The sequence below is a fragment of the Phaethon lepturus genome, unplaced genomic scaffold (genome assembly GCF_000687285.1).
Source record: "Phaethon lepturus isolate BGI_N335 unplaced genomic scaffold, ASM68728v1 scaffold21923, whole genome shotgun sequence".
NCBI classification, from domain to species: domain Eukaryota; kingdom Metazoa; phylum Chordata; class Aves; order Phaethontiformes; family Phaethontidae; genus Phaethon; species Phaethon lepturus.
The window spans coordinates 13,734-26,516 of record NW_010527272.1 but is presented as its reverse complement, the minus strand read 5'-3'; the positions used below and the strand labels follow the sequence as shown (position 1 = coordinate 26,516).

The window sequence follows — 12,783 nt, the reverse complement described above, 5'->3', positions numbered from 1 at the left end:
AACTTGTTACGATAGACAGTTGCGATCCATCGCAACTGGATACTGTGGGGTTTAAAGGCATATGCCCTTCCAGCAGAAGGGGAGAAGAGCATCTTGGGCTGTATTAGGAAAAGCATTACCAGCAGGTCGAGGGAGGTCATCCCTCCCCTCTACTCTGCAGTGGTGAGACATCTCAGTCAAGCACTGAGCTCCCCAGTACAGGAGAGATAGGGGCTTACTGGAGTGAGTCCAGCAGAGGGACAGGAAAATGATTATGGGACTGAAGTACCCATGACACAAGGAGACGCTGAGAGCTGCAGCTGCTCAGCCTGCGGAGAAAGCTCAAGCTGGATCTTATCCACATGTATAAATACCTGACACGAGGATGTAAAAAAAGCGGAACCAGACTCTTCTTAGTGGTGCTCAGTGACAGGACAACAGGAAATGGGCACAAACTGAAATACAAGGAATTCCATTTAAATGTAAGAAAACACATTTTTGTACTGGTAACATGGTCAAACACAGGAACAGGTTGTCCAGAGAGGCTGTGGAGTCTCCATCCTTGGAGAAATCAAAACCAAACTGGACATGGTCCTGAGCAACCTAGTCTAGCAGACCCCTGCTTTGAGCAGGGGTTTGAACCAGATGATCTCCAGTGGTCCCTTCCAACCTCAACTACGCCACAATTCTGCGTTGCTCTGCCAATTTCTAGGAGCACAAAGGTACTTGAGATAAATCTTTTGAAGTGTTAATTCAGCAGAAAGGCAAGAATCTTCTCTGCCATCTTGACAGAGAGAGAAATCAATTTATAAGACATTGCTGTACGTAAAAAAATAGTGGGTCATAACCGCACCATTTCCCCAGGAAAGTAGAACAGGTATGGCTGTTGTTTGTATTGCTTATAAAACAGTCTATATTTAAAAACTTGTCTTCAAAGTCATCAACAGACTAGGATTATTTGTAACATCTGGACAAAGCTGCAAACATTTCTCAATTCTTTTCCTTTGATTGTTTGCTTTTTCCAGTTTGGTTTGGTCATAGACCAATACTCTCCAGAAACTCACTGTCCACAGACACTCACAGCAGAACTCTACACCTCTCAGTTCCCACACTGCATGGAGAGCTGAGTCTCTCTGCTTTTACTTGCGTTGTACTTAGGTGTCAGCAAGGGAACTCTTGGTCTCCACATACTCAAGTGCTGCTCTTTTAACAGCCAGGACACTTTCTTTTGTACCAAATTTCTTCTCATAATCCAGGTAGCGTTTAAAGAAGAATTTCATCTTCTTTGGTGCCAAGCTCAGGTGTATGACCCTCTCAAAGATGTCCCTGCAAGAAACCAAAGTGATTCAGATTGTTGTGTTGGTGACAGCACTCGCTACAAGCCTTTGTATCCTGCCTTTGTACAAAGAGCGGAAAGTCAGGGGAGACATTCAACCTGCTGCAAAGTGCTGGTGCTTGAAGCAAGAGATTCCTGACAATTGGCCAAAACCTCCAAATAGAAGCCTTCTATTTGCTTGCAGAACTCTAAGACTGCTGATCAACTTATGCTAAGATCCAGCCACTGTATTTGACCCTGCATCCATTAAGTGGATGTGGCTGGATCCATAGTGCAAGGAAGCTGGACCTCCTTTTGTCCACTCTCAGAAAAGAAAAAGAAAGGGGGAAAAAAATGTTTCTCCATTTTTATGTTACAACATACACAAGGCTTGATCTCACCCTTCAGATACAACAAGGCAATCCCTTCAGAGGGACAGATGCAACAGTGCAAGTCCTCTAGTTTCTGTCATGCAGGCCATTAGTTATTAGTTATCCAGCTTCTGTCATGCAGGCCATTAGAAATCAGTGCCCCTCTGCCCTGTGGACCTCCTTGGAGTATCCACAGTCCTGGCAAGGATAAGCACTTCCACACACCCCAGTTTTCTTTCTCTAGATTATAAAAATTCTCTTTTGCTCTGCTCTGGGAAGCCCTGTACAACCTCATGCTGTAGGGTAACTCTGCTCTTTTCAGGTATTGCTCCAAGCACTGTACTCTGCCCCTTCCCAGCCTGCTGTAGCACAACTCACCGTACTTCCTTCTGGCTGCCATGTTTGATCATGATGTCCATGTAAATGGACCAGATGTCTGTCCGCTTGGGATAGCTGCTGAGGGTGCTCTCAAAGAGGGCCTTAGCATGTTCTGGGTCCCCAAAACGGAACTCCAGCTGTGCAAACCTTGAAATTACATCCACATCTGGAACAAGTAACAACATGTTAGGCTATCAGAGCAGCTCTGTTCCTTATGAACAAACACATGAGTGATAATGACACAACACAGACGCAGGCACAGAGACAGAATCATCTCTACCCAGAGACAAAAGGCTCTTCTGTAAAATGGACCAAGGTGAGATCAGAGTGGGAGAGAGAAGGGTCACAGTTCACTTGCTTTTCAGCTCTCTGCAGAAGACAGAAGATTATTCTTACTTTCTTTGCAAATGCATCCTGCAGCATCCAGGCGCAGCCCCACAAACCTGGGACTAGACCAACTGAACTCTTCTAAAGGGCTTTAAGACTCAAAGTCATCTTTGCTTTGGATGCTTTGCTTTTGCCCATCACAGCAAATTCTATTACAGGAGGATTTAGCATTGATATCCAGGCTGAAATGTCCCCCTCCCCTGAGGGTCAAGGGCACCACGTTCAGCACCAACTGGTAGCACTTTTCGCTTATTACAAACATTGTCACAGGCAGAGTTATCTGAGAGCAGTCCCTCTACTGGAGACCTGTCAACACATGGTCCACATTAAGGATGGGGAAGAGAGTGCTTACGTTCTTTCGTGGGCAAAGCCTTGAGAGCACGCTCCAAAAGCCTGTGCGTAGCCTCAGTCTGGCCTTGCTTCAGGAGGAAAGAGGCGTATTTCAGCCACACAGATTTCTCCTGTCGGAAACGCTTCAGCATTGTGTGGTACAATTCTTCTGCTTGCTGGAAGGGCAGAGTTGGGTTAGACCACACAGATTCATAATAAAGTCTTGTAGCTTTAAAACTCTTACTCTTGGCCCAGGTATCTCCAAACGCTTATGACAGAAAAGCAAGTATCAATAGTTTCTTGTCCGCTGTCAATCACAACTATTAATCCCAGTTAGGAAGAGGACAGGCCTGTGACAGCTGGAAGATTATACAGCCAGCATTGGTAGTTTAATGGCATGACTGCATGGGATCTGTGCCTGGGACTGGCTTGCACTATCTTACCTTGTACTTCTCAGAATTGGCATAGATGTCACACAGATGCTGGAAGACTTTCAGAGGTTCATTGTATTGAACAGCTCTCTCAAAGACCTTCATCAGTGTCTCCTCAGTACCATACATGTTCTCCAAGTTCAGCAGAGCTACCCAGACATTCAGCTTCTCCTGTTCTTCCCTTAAAGCAGATGTGAACAAGAATATTTAGCCTTTTACCAGTCTTCATCAGCTTTTTGCAAACCACCCTACAATGACTCACTGACTTGTATGTAGCCTGCTTCCAGAACAAAGGAAGGGGGCATACTGCTCACTGAAACACCACTTTTGGAATAGAGCACAGCAGCAGTTGTTTCACACCTCAACTTTTGATCACTGTTGTTTGTAATTAAAAACCACAAGGATGATTCAAGAAAGCACTGTAATCATGCTGTAGAGATGATTTAATACGGAAGAGTGCAGCCGTATGGAAAAAGTGACAAGAGTTTCACAGTTTGTTTCATGTTTTGATTTAAGGACGACATCACTGACAGCATTATGCTCTTCCAAACCCTGCTGACTGCTCAGTAGTATGTGCTCAGTGATACCTTGGGGAGTTACTGCGCTCATGAGCTGTAACAAGTCAGCTGCAGGCCAACTGTGGTGACTCAAGCCAGATCTTCAAAGGGCTGCTATCATTCAATCCTTTTGAGCTTACTGAAATGGACTCTGCCACTCCACACACACATGCACACCCACTGATGATGCTACCAATGCTCTTCTTGCACCACAACTACCCTACCATGATTTATTCTTTGGGGCAAAGAAAGGCAGTGTCCCATTATTACCTGAAGCAGATTGTTTTAAGCGCTCTTTCTGCCACAGCTCTGGCCTTCTCAATCTCAGTAGCCTGGAGGTGGAAAGCCATGTACTGTAGCCAGAGGATGGAGCTGTTGGGACTGCTCAGCACCAGGCGGTCAAAGTCATCTGCTGACTGGGGCTGTCGACTGGGGTCCATCAGAGCTGCCTCTAATTTGCAGAGCTCCTTCTCCTTCTTCTGCTTCTCTAACTCCTTCTCCTTCTTTGTTTGTTTCTTCAGCTGAAGGAGCAAAAAAGGCAGACTGGGGAAAAGCAGGCACTTCACGTGGGAATAGGCAGGCCCACCTAAAGGGCAGCCAGACCTCAGTATGTCCAAGGCTAGGCAGTTTTCACAGGAAGAGATGAGGCCAATTGTTCAAGAGAGGAGGAAAATGGTACACACATCCCACCCCTTCACACACAGTTCACACCTCCAAGAAGAGCAGCAGTACATGAAATCTCATTTCTTTTAATGAAATACACTGAGGGACCAAATACTTTGCTAGCCTTGCACCCCAACGGCAGGATTCACACTTCACCCCTCACTCCCATTCTTCCACCTTTACCCTCCGTGCCAGTGCTCACCACCACCTGCACTCTGTAAAAATCCAAGATATATGGGGAGAAACTGTGTAAGACTGGGGTATGTTGCTGGACCATTAGGGTGACTGAGGTCTAAACTAGGAACTGACAGTGCCATAGTTCTCTGCACAAGGCAACTACACCTTAGGCAATAAAGCATCGGCCATGCATGGCCTTTACAGGAGTGAGTTTTGAGACACAGGGGAAATCCTGAAAGCAATTAATGAGCTTGTTTCTGGTTTTGCTGAATTGCTCACACTAGAAAACTCTTCTAAAAAATTACAGCATAAAAGAATACTTTTCTGGTGTTTTTCTAAATAAGAGGGATATATTTTGAAAAGGTTTTTCATTTCCAGGTTTTCCTGTAAATTTACAACACTCAGAAAAATAAAACACAGCTGACATCAAATACAAAAATTTTACTTTCATGAAAATCTTTGTTTAACCCTAAATAATTGTTTTTTTAGCATGTCAACATGAGAAGCCCTATTTTCATGCGGCCTTGCTAAAATAGTGCCTTTTCTCCTCTGCTTCAGAGATATCTGCTGCTACGCCCGGTGCTTAGAGTAGTTAAGGAAGTTCTGTATTCGCTGTCAGAGATGTTCCCTTGAGTTAAAAGGCTTTACTATGGAGCAGACAGACATGCAAATACCAAAACATCACATTACAGCCACCATGAGGTGTCTCCTGTGCAGGCAACACTAGTACACAGTACCTTCAACTGTGGATCCTCCTCCTCCTCGCTCTCTGAGCTCTCTTCCTTCTGATTCAGCACAGGTATATCCATTGCATTCAAGTCCTCATCCCAGGTGAAGCCCATGGAAACCTGCAGCCTGGGAGCTTCACCAGCTTTCCTTATCTGTTTGGAGAAAGACAGGGAAAGCCCTGGGTTTTAATTTGAAGTTTTTACACTGAGATCAGACAACTGCTGTTTGCTTGTGGCTTCTCTCTGGCCAGTACTATTGACTTGTCACACCTGCAAACAGCCTACCAGCAAAAACGTTAAACTCTGGTCACCTTTGCTGTAATTTAAAAAACTCAGCCTATCTCAAGCCATTTCCAGATGACACAAACACCAGTCTGTGTCACTACTATGTGCAGCAAAAACACTTACTGTCATCCAAGTCAAAACTGACACATCTTAATAGGGCTGGAAAGTCACTTCAGGCTCAGGTTCTCCTCCAAACGTCTCACCTTGGATTTCTTTTTAGCTGCCTCCTCCTCCTGGTCATCATCCTCCTCCCGGTAATATACCTCAATTCCACTGTCATTTTCATCTGCTGGGCAGATCTTCCTTTTTTTTGGCTTCGCTGCCTGTAACAAAGGGAAATGAGTGGATGGTGGAGGGCAACAACTGGAATGAATCTTAAAAGGCAATTCTGATCACAAAGTAAAGAGCCTGACAGCAGATAGAAGGTGGTGCCCTGGCACAGCACCCCCCTCGCGTAAGTTAACTCCTACCCAAATGGAATAGTTTCTGACCTTTGCTAATCTCCAATGCAATTTAATCTTTTTTTCTTGCTCTGTATAATTCCTCAGCCTGATCCCAGTGCATTTTCCTAGTTCCTTCAGTATTTGGGCCAACAAAGTCCTTTAGCATATCCTGCACAATCACACCCATACCTGCTCACTTTCAGAGTTTCCTCTTCTCCGTTTTGTCTTCACCTTAAGCTCTTCCCTCTTTCCCCTATTATCTGCCTCTCTTTTCTCCTCCCCTGCATCATATCGCGGTAGGCCTAGGGATTCAGGCAAGATGCTTGGCATCCCAGTGTCCTCAGGCAGGAGAGAGAGCTCAATATGTTCTTCTTTTCCATTTACACTGTGATGCATTGCCAGGAGTAACAGGAGAGAAGAAGAGGGGAAAAAAAAAATCATAGCATTTACAATGACTGCAAGAGTATGAACTTCTTTTAAATCTTCCTGGCTTTTATCCTCCCTCTTCCCATCCTCTCCTCCTCCCTCATCTCCTTTCTACTAATTCATGGCCTCTTTTAAAGAACGTTGTACCTACCCAAGCACCTTGGCAGTGAGCAGCTTTCCTTCAGGCAGGTACTTTTCATATAAGGAGTGTTTCTGTACAAAGTAAGGGGAAACGTTCTGGAACAGGATTCGGCCCAGAAGAGAAGTGGATAAGCTGAGAAGAGGGGGAAAATAAAAAATAAGTATTCTGGGGAGTGTGGGAGGAAGTACAGTTCCTACTTTAATTTCATAGGCTCAAGGAAGAAGCAATGACATCTTGATTCCCAGGAAGAAATTAATTTTGTCACGTTGCATTATGCCACAGACCACCCCCAAACAAGACTCCAGAATTGTACATTCAGAAGAAGTTCTCCAAGACCTCTCATTTCCCAGAATCATTTTCTTATGCTACTCACCCAAAGAATACACCTGATGGAGTGACTGATTTTACATAACCTCTCACTAGCTGGCCTTTTTTAACATCCTTAATACATGTTATTTCAACATCCTCCACTTTGCTGTTGCTCTTTGGGTTTAGCCTAAAAGAAAAGAGAGGTTAGAAGTTAAAGGACTCATCTAAATAATCCACATTCTGCTCTGGATACCAAAAAAAGAAATCAGTATTAACAATAGCTAGTACTTTCTAGAAAACGTACCGGATCAGGGACACCCTTCAGCTTATTCAAACATACTAATGGACTATCTGCATCTCTGCCAAGCTATACATAGCATTAGGGAACAAACATACCGCTGTAAACAAAGCCAAACAAAACAGATCAGCCTGGCTTCCTCTGACACTGAGAAAATGAGGAGCGTAAAATGCTGTCTGAAATTCTGCACAGCACTGGCTTGGGTTTTTTCCCCCACTTATTTCTAAGACACTTCATTCCACATGGTTTATGCATTTTTGTTCCATAGAGAAGACAAAGCAAGAGGCTCAGTTTTGAAAGACGTTTAGGACTAAGTTTGCTATTTAATCAAAATGGTTAAAATGAGTCTGAACATTGAAAAGTAAAGTGTTTATATTGCAAATTCAGTGGTGGAACTTTCTCTTTCTTCCCAAATAAACAAATAAAAAAGTTAAGTCAAGTCTAGAAACTACGATAAACAGGAATTAAATCTGAACCCACTTAATGAGTTCTACATTGTCAGACACCTCCACGTTTGCCGATACAAGGAAAGGAAAATCTTTCTGAAGTAGGAACAAGTCTCATCCCTTAAAAAAAAAAAGCAGTCCTTGTCCTTTTAACACTTCACACTGATCCGCACAAACCAACAGTTACTGTATTTCACTATCTTTTTCTTCACTAGTGGATCAACAGACTGGAGGGGTGACACATACCGAGATTGCCGGAGAGATAACTGGATTTTGCCATTCTCATTGGAGAGGATGTAACACCTGCACGGCAGAGGAAGAGGAGAAAACAGAAAGCTTTTTTACCTACCTGTGGCTTTTTTTACCTGTTAAAAATAAGCCACAGGTAGAAAATAGATATTTTCACTAGCAGAATGAACCTCTAGAGGAAACAAACCACTCTGTCCCTTGGAGCACTTGCTGTCTAACACAACCCAGCATGGCACAACAGTTCGTGAAAGCTAAAGGGCTTTATGAAAAAAATCTACTTGCTTTACCCAGTCTATATTGCTAGCACAAAAGACTTAAAGATTGTTACAGCTGAATCACTTGGCCTGTTGCATTCTCCAGCATTACGTACAAGTCTGTGAAGTAGGGAACTGCAATTACTTTACATTTGTAATGCACAAGACAACTGACTTGCCAAACAGCCGACAGAACCACAGCAGAGCTGGGATAACTGGCTTCCCTCAGTCCCATCAGCACCTTAGCTAAGAGAGTAGCTACTCTCAAAACACTGTCCAAAGCAGCTGAAAAGGGGCTTCTTCATACATGGAAAACATAAGACTTTCACACAAATGCATGTAAGGTCATAAGTCAGCATTACCTCTTAGGAGGAAATGGACTGAACCTTACAGGTCTGCCATCACCTTATGCCAGCAAAAAGCCTGTCGCCGGGATATTTCTAAGCCTTGCAGCTGGAGGGAACAAGAAACAGAATTACTGACCTGACAATCTTGCCAACTTTGAAGTCACCCAGAGGATTCTCCATGTAGGTATCATTGAGGTGAAAGATGCTGACTTTGCCAGTCTTCCCACCTGGCAGCACAATGGTCAAACCAATGTGTGGAGTCACCTTTATTACCATGCCTACAGTGATGGTGCCCTGCTCCAGTGACTGAATTCCTAGAAAAAGTGAAGCAGGGAGAGGGCTTCATAATACTCAAAAAGTATGCAACCAAAGCAACAGGGCTAATGAATCAGTGAAGCTGATTTTAGTTACCTAGTCACTTATCAAACCCACCAACTTTTGGTAAGGTGCAGTCTATGCACTCCCTCAGTTCACAAAACGCTTGCCTTGGTAGCCCAGAGAAGGTCCCCTAGTAACACAGTTCCAGGATCCAGCAAAACTGACAAATGAACCATCTCATGTCTGAGATCAGAAGGGAATACATTCATAAGGGCTCAGAGAAAGGCTTCAGGCTGAGACAGTAAGAAAGTGATTCTTTAGTCTAAAGGTCTGAATCCTCTTGCCTTGCATGCTGCTACATCTGGGTCAGGGTCCCAAGGGTTAGTTCTGTCCTACAGGGAGGTACAGGTTGGCTCTGGAGTGTTAACGTCTTCACCTGAGTGGTCAGTACAGGCCCATCTCCAAATAAAGCATTGCATGTAGTGGGGTCCTGCTGTTAGAGCTCCACTATACCTGTGAGTGACAAGCAGAGGTTTGTTTTGGTGACATCTGTTCCAGTCACTGTAGCTGATATTGCCTGGCCATTTTTGAAGCTCTTTTCTGGATGTTTTAAGACCTGAAAGAAAAGACCGGTTTCCACTTACTACCAGAAAAGGAGCTTTGCACAACTCTGACTGGCATTTCTTCTGTGAAGCTTTATACTTTCTATACACATCTTTGGTATGTACACTTGACTGATAGCTCAGCATTGCTTCAATGGCTCTACTACCCCGAGCCAAGCTAGCTACAGGCATAGTACTTGCTTGTCAATGCGGGGCAGTAATGCCTAATGGGCAGAGTACTAGATTATGAGCTCACATGGATGTCAGAAGTGTCTGCAGTCATTACTTGCAGCTATGTACGTGGAAAAAAAATTTGTGTAGCTTATCTGTAACAGCCTCTTACCTTGGTGTTCAGAGACAGCAGCAGATGAGGAACTCTTCCTCGAATATCAGGGGTGACTTCTACCTCCAGCCAATTTTTAAATATGTTATACTGAGAAGACAACAAATAATCAGAGAAGACAGCATGAGACCTTAGTAAAAAACTCCTTCCCTTGTGGATTCACTAATTTTTACAGCTAGAAAGAACTACTCCAGCCTTGGCTCTTGCACCAAGCAGAAATGGTGATCTGGCTTCTACTCCTATAAGCATAATGCTGCTGTGGTTCACAGGCAAGTGCACACTGGGGATTAGCAGTAAGTGTGCTTTCTGCCGGTGGCATATGCAATTTCCCAAAGGCCATTTTGCTAGACTGAGGAGTGGGAAGCATCTGCTGGCAACAAACAGGCATGTCGAAGAGGATGAGTTAGCTCAACTCCATCAAGTATAGAAAATGTGACTTCCTTCTCCTACTCACCCCGTGAGACACTGCACTTTGCGTGGGCCACTCTCACAGTTAATGAAGACCACAGTAGTGTCAGCGTTCAGGTCTGAATTAAGGCCCCTGAGATACCCTCACTTGCTGCCTTCCCCCAGCACACTACTTAGGTAGACTCTGATCTCACCTTTTTCACAAAACAGATGACTGTCTGTCCAACATTGTAGAGTCCAAGTTTCTTGAGGGCACTGTCTTCTTTAAGGTTCATCATTGCTGTGACTTTCCCTTCTATTTCGCTGTTTGCAAACAAAGGAAGAGGACATCAATAGGACAGCTTTGGTCCTAACAATGAAGACAGGAGTTAGAAACCCAGGAGATTATGGTGACCAGTACTACTGTGACAATGCCTTTGTGACATTCATCCCCATCCCCTCCCAAGCTGCATCCCTCTGCAGGGAATTAATTCTTCCCTGGTCTTAAGAGGGAATCCTTCTGACATGAATGGACATACCAGAGTCCAGACTGGCAGAACCTGAAGCCAAAAGGACATACAAAGGAAATCATGTGCTAGGAGAGCACTATGAGGTTTAACACAGCTCCCAGACCCAAGTTAGTGTAAAAGAGAGAGTAAGAGGCCTTGCCACACTGCATACATGTGGAGGTCCTTGCTCATGACCAGTTCCTTCACAAATGGGAGGAACAAGGGAGGGAGCTACAAGGATACAAGGTCTGTGAAGCATGTACAGACAGCACAGAGACCAGCACGTACCTTGGTCGAATGCTGAGCTCTGGAATGGACTGTGTGAAGTGTGGATGGGTGATGGGCAAGTACCTAAAGAACAGTAAAAGAATCAAGGTTTCTCATGATCTCCCAAGGCCCCAGTCACCCATCTGTAATCCCTCTGCATTGGCAAAAAAAACAGGTGTAAGCCCTCTAAAACTACCAAAGCCATCCCATTCCAGTTCTTCCTAGTACTACTTCTGTGGCAATTTAGGTACTCAAAATACCCTAGCACAATTACGCCTAGGGTCAAATACTGGTTGTATTTAAGGTATCCACTGGACCTTAACAGTTTAGAGATCTTGCAATTTATACTCAAGATAAATACAGTGACACAGGTGGAAAGCTAATTCACTGAAACCTGGATCTGAGATTTCCTCAGGCCTCAACTACTCCAGCAACAGTAGCTGTAACAGCATCTGTTGACAGAGGGAACAGCCTAGATCATCTGAACTGAGTAACTGTTTTATGCCTCACATTGCCCAAAAGGTAATACTATGTGCATGTTTTCCCACCTGTGAGTATTCACATCTCTGCCTCCAATGACTCGAGCAGTCACCTTCTCTCCAGCTTTCAGAGTATACGTTGGAAAAGAGCCTATGGGCACTTCATCCAGAATACGGGATGCGTGGATTGAACCTGTCAGCCTGTCATCAATAACAACTGTGACATGGGTTGGTTTGACGGACTTAACGGTACCAGTAACAATATCCCCCAGGGAAAGCGAGTGTTTCACAGCAGCAACCATCTCTTCTAATGCTGTCTCAGACTCGTTTCGGACCCTTACAAAAACATTCTTCTTTGCTGGGCCTTGTACTGCTAACAAGACTTTGTAGTCATTCACCTTCGCTACTTTTAAGGTTGCAGAGATTGTTTGTCCCACCTTCAGTTTTTCTGAGTCAAAGCGGAAGGTGTCATTGAAGTGAGAGGCTATGGGGATAGCCGCCAGCTGGCCTGCTTCCAACAAAGACACGATGGCAAACTCTTCTGCTATGTGCTGCACGATGGCAGAGTGCTGGGAGTCCTCTGTGAGCCGCTAGACAGAAATGGAGATAGTGACTTCTCCTGCTGAGATTTTTGACTCCCTTCACTCTACCTCCCACAGTTCTAAAAGAGGAAACAGCCCCTCCTCAAAATTTATTAATCACCTAGAGTTTGCTAGACAAACAGAAACACACAAATGCATAAACTGAACACATACTTGCTTGGCTCTTCGTTTTAACAGATCTTCCCGAAGAGAAACATACACCTTGGATGTGAGGACATCCACATGAAGAACCAATGCCTTGGTTTTCTCACCAGGAACAATACTTTTATCTACAAATGAGAACAAGGAGGTTATCTCCTAATGACAGTGAAGAATTTGGAGCTAGTGGCACAGGACAGACAGGAAGGGCTGCCTGTGGTTCAGTTTAACTCCTGAAGACCACAGTGATAAAAAGACTGCTTAATTACTAATTGTAACTAAGTTACTGTCATGAAGTCAACTCAGTACCAAACATATACTAAGTCTCTTTAAGATAAAGAGCAGATTCCTCCAACATTAATGGCAAGGAGGAAAAAAAAAAGGGGGCTTTTTTATTTGGAAAAGATCTATGATGCTTACATGGAAGAACTAAACGGATTTTACAAAGATGTAACTCTTAAATAATGCAGACAAGGCTGACTAAACACAAATTCAAGGTAATACAGGTTTTGAAAAAGATTATGCTAACATTTGCACAAAACCACCATCAATCAGTCTATCTGTTGCCAAGGAAACAAAGAAACGCTTCTGAACATAAAAGTGCTGGGATATTACTCCTGCTG

At 44.0% G+C, this 12,783-nt stretch overlaps 1 protein-coding gene across 2 annotated transcripts in view; it reads right to left on the bottom strand.

The window, feature by feature from the left end:
• Nucleotides 1-874: 874 nt before the first annotated feature.
• Nucleotides 875-12,783, bottom strand: part of PDCD11 (programmed cell death 11) — a 25,300-nt gene continuing 13,391 nt past the window's right edge. For both annotated transcript variants that reach the window (XM_010283341.1, XM_010283340.1), the window contains exons 18-35: nt 12,176-12,291; nt 11,490-12,010; nt 10,963-11,025; nt 10,381-10,489; nt 9,779-9,868; nt 9,347-9,449; nt 8,652-8,829; nt 7,912-7,968; nt 6,986-7,108; nt 6,622-6,744; nt 6,234-6,429; nt 5,805-5,924; nt 5,326-5,469; nt 4,019-4,269; nt 3,204-3,372; nt 2,783-2,936; nt 2,044-2,209; nt 875-1,305 (exon numbers count right to left, since the gene is read on the bottom strand). In XM_010283341.1, the coding sequence (XP_010281643.1) occupies nt 1,134-1,305; nt 2,044-2,209; nt 2,783-2,936; nt 3,204-3,372; nt 4,019-4,269; nt 5,326-5,469; nt 5,805-5,924; nt 6,234-6,429; nt 6,622-6,744; nt 6,986-7,108; nt 7,912-7,968; nt 8,652-8,829; nt 9,347-9,449; nt 9,779-9,868; nt 10,381-10,489; nt 10,963-11,025; nt 11,490-12,010; nt 12,176-12,291 (2,855 nt within the window). In that variant the 3' untranslated portion in view covers nt 875-1,133. The remainder of the gene's footprint in view (nt 1,306-2,043; nt 2,210-2,782; nt 2,937-3,203; nt 3,373-4,018; nt 4,270-5,325; nt 5,470-5,804; nt 5,925-6,233; nt 6,430-6,621; nt 6,745-6,985; nt 7,109-7,911; nt 7,969-8,651; nt 8,830-9,346; nt 9,450-9,778; nt 9,869-10,380; nt 10,490-10,962; nt 11,026-11,489; nt 12,011-12,175; nt 12,292-12,783) is intronic.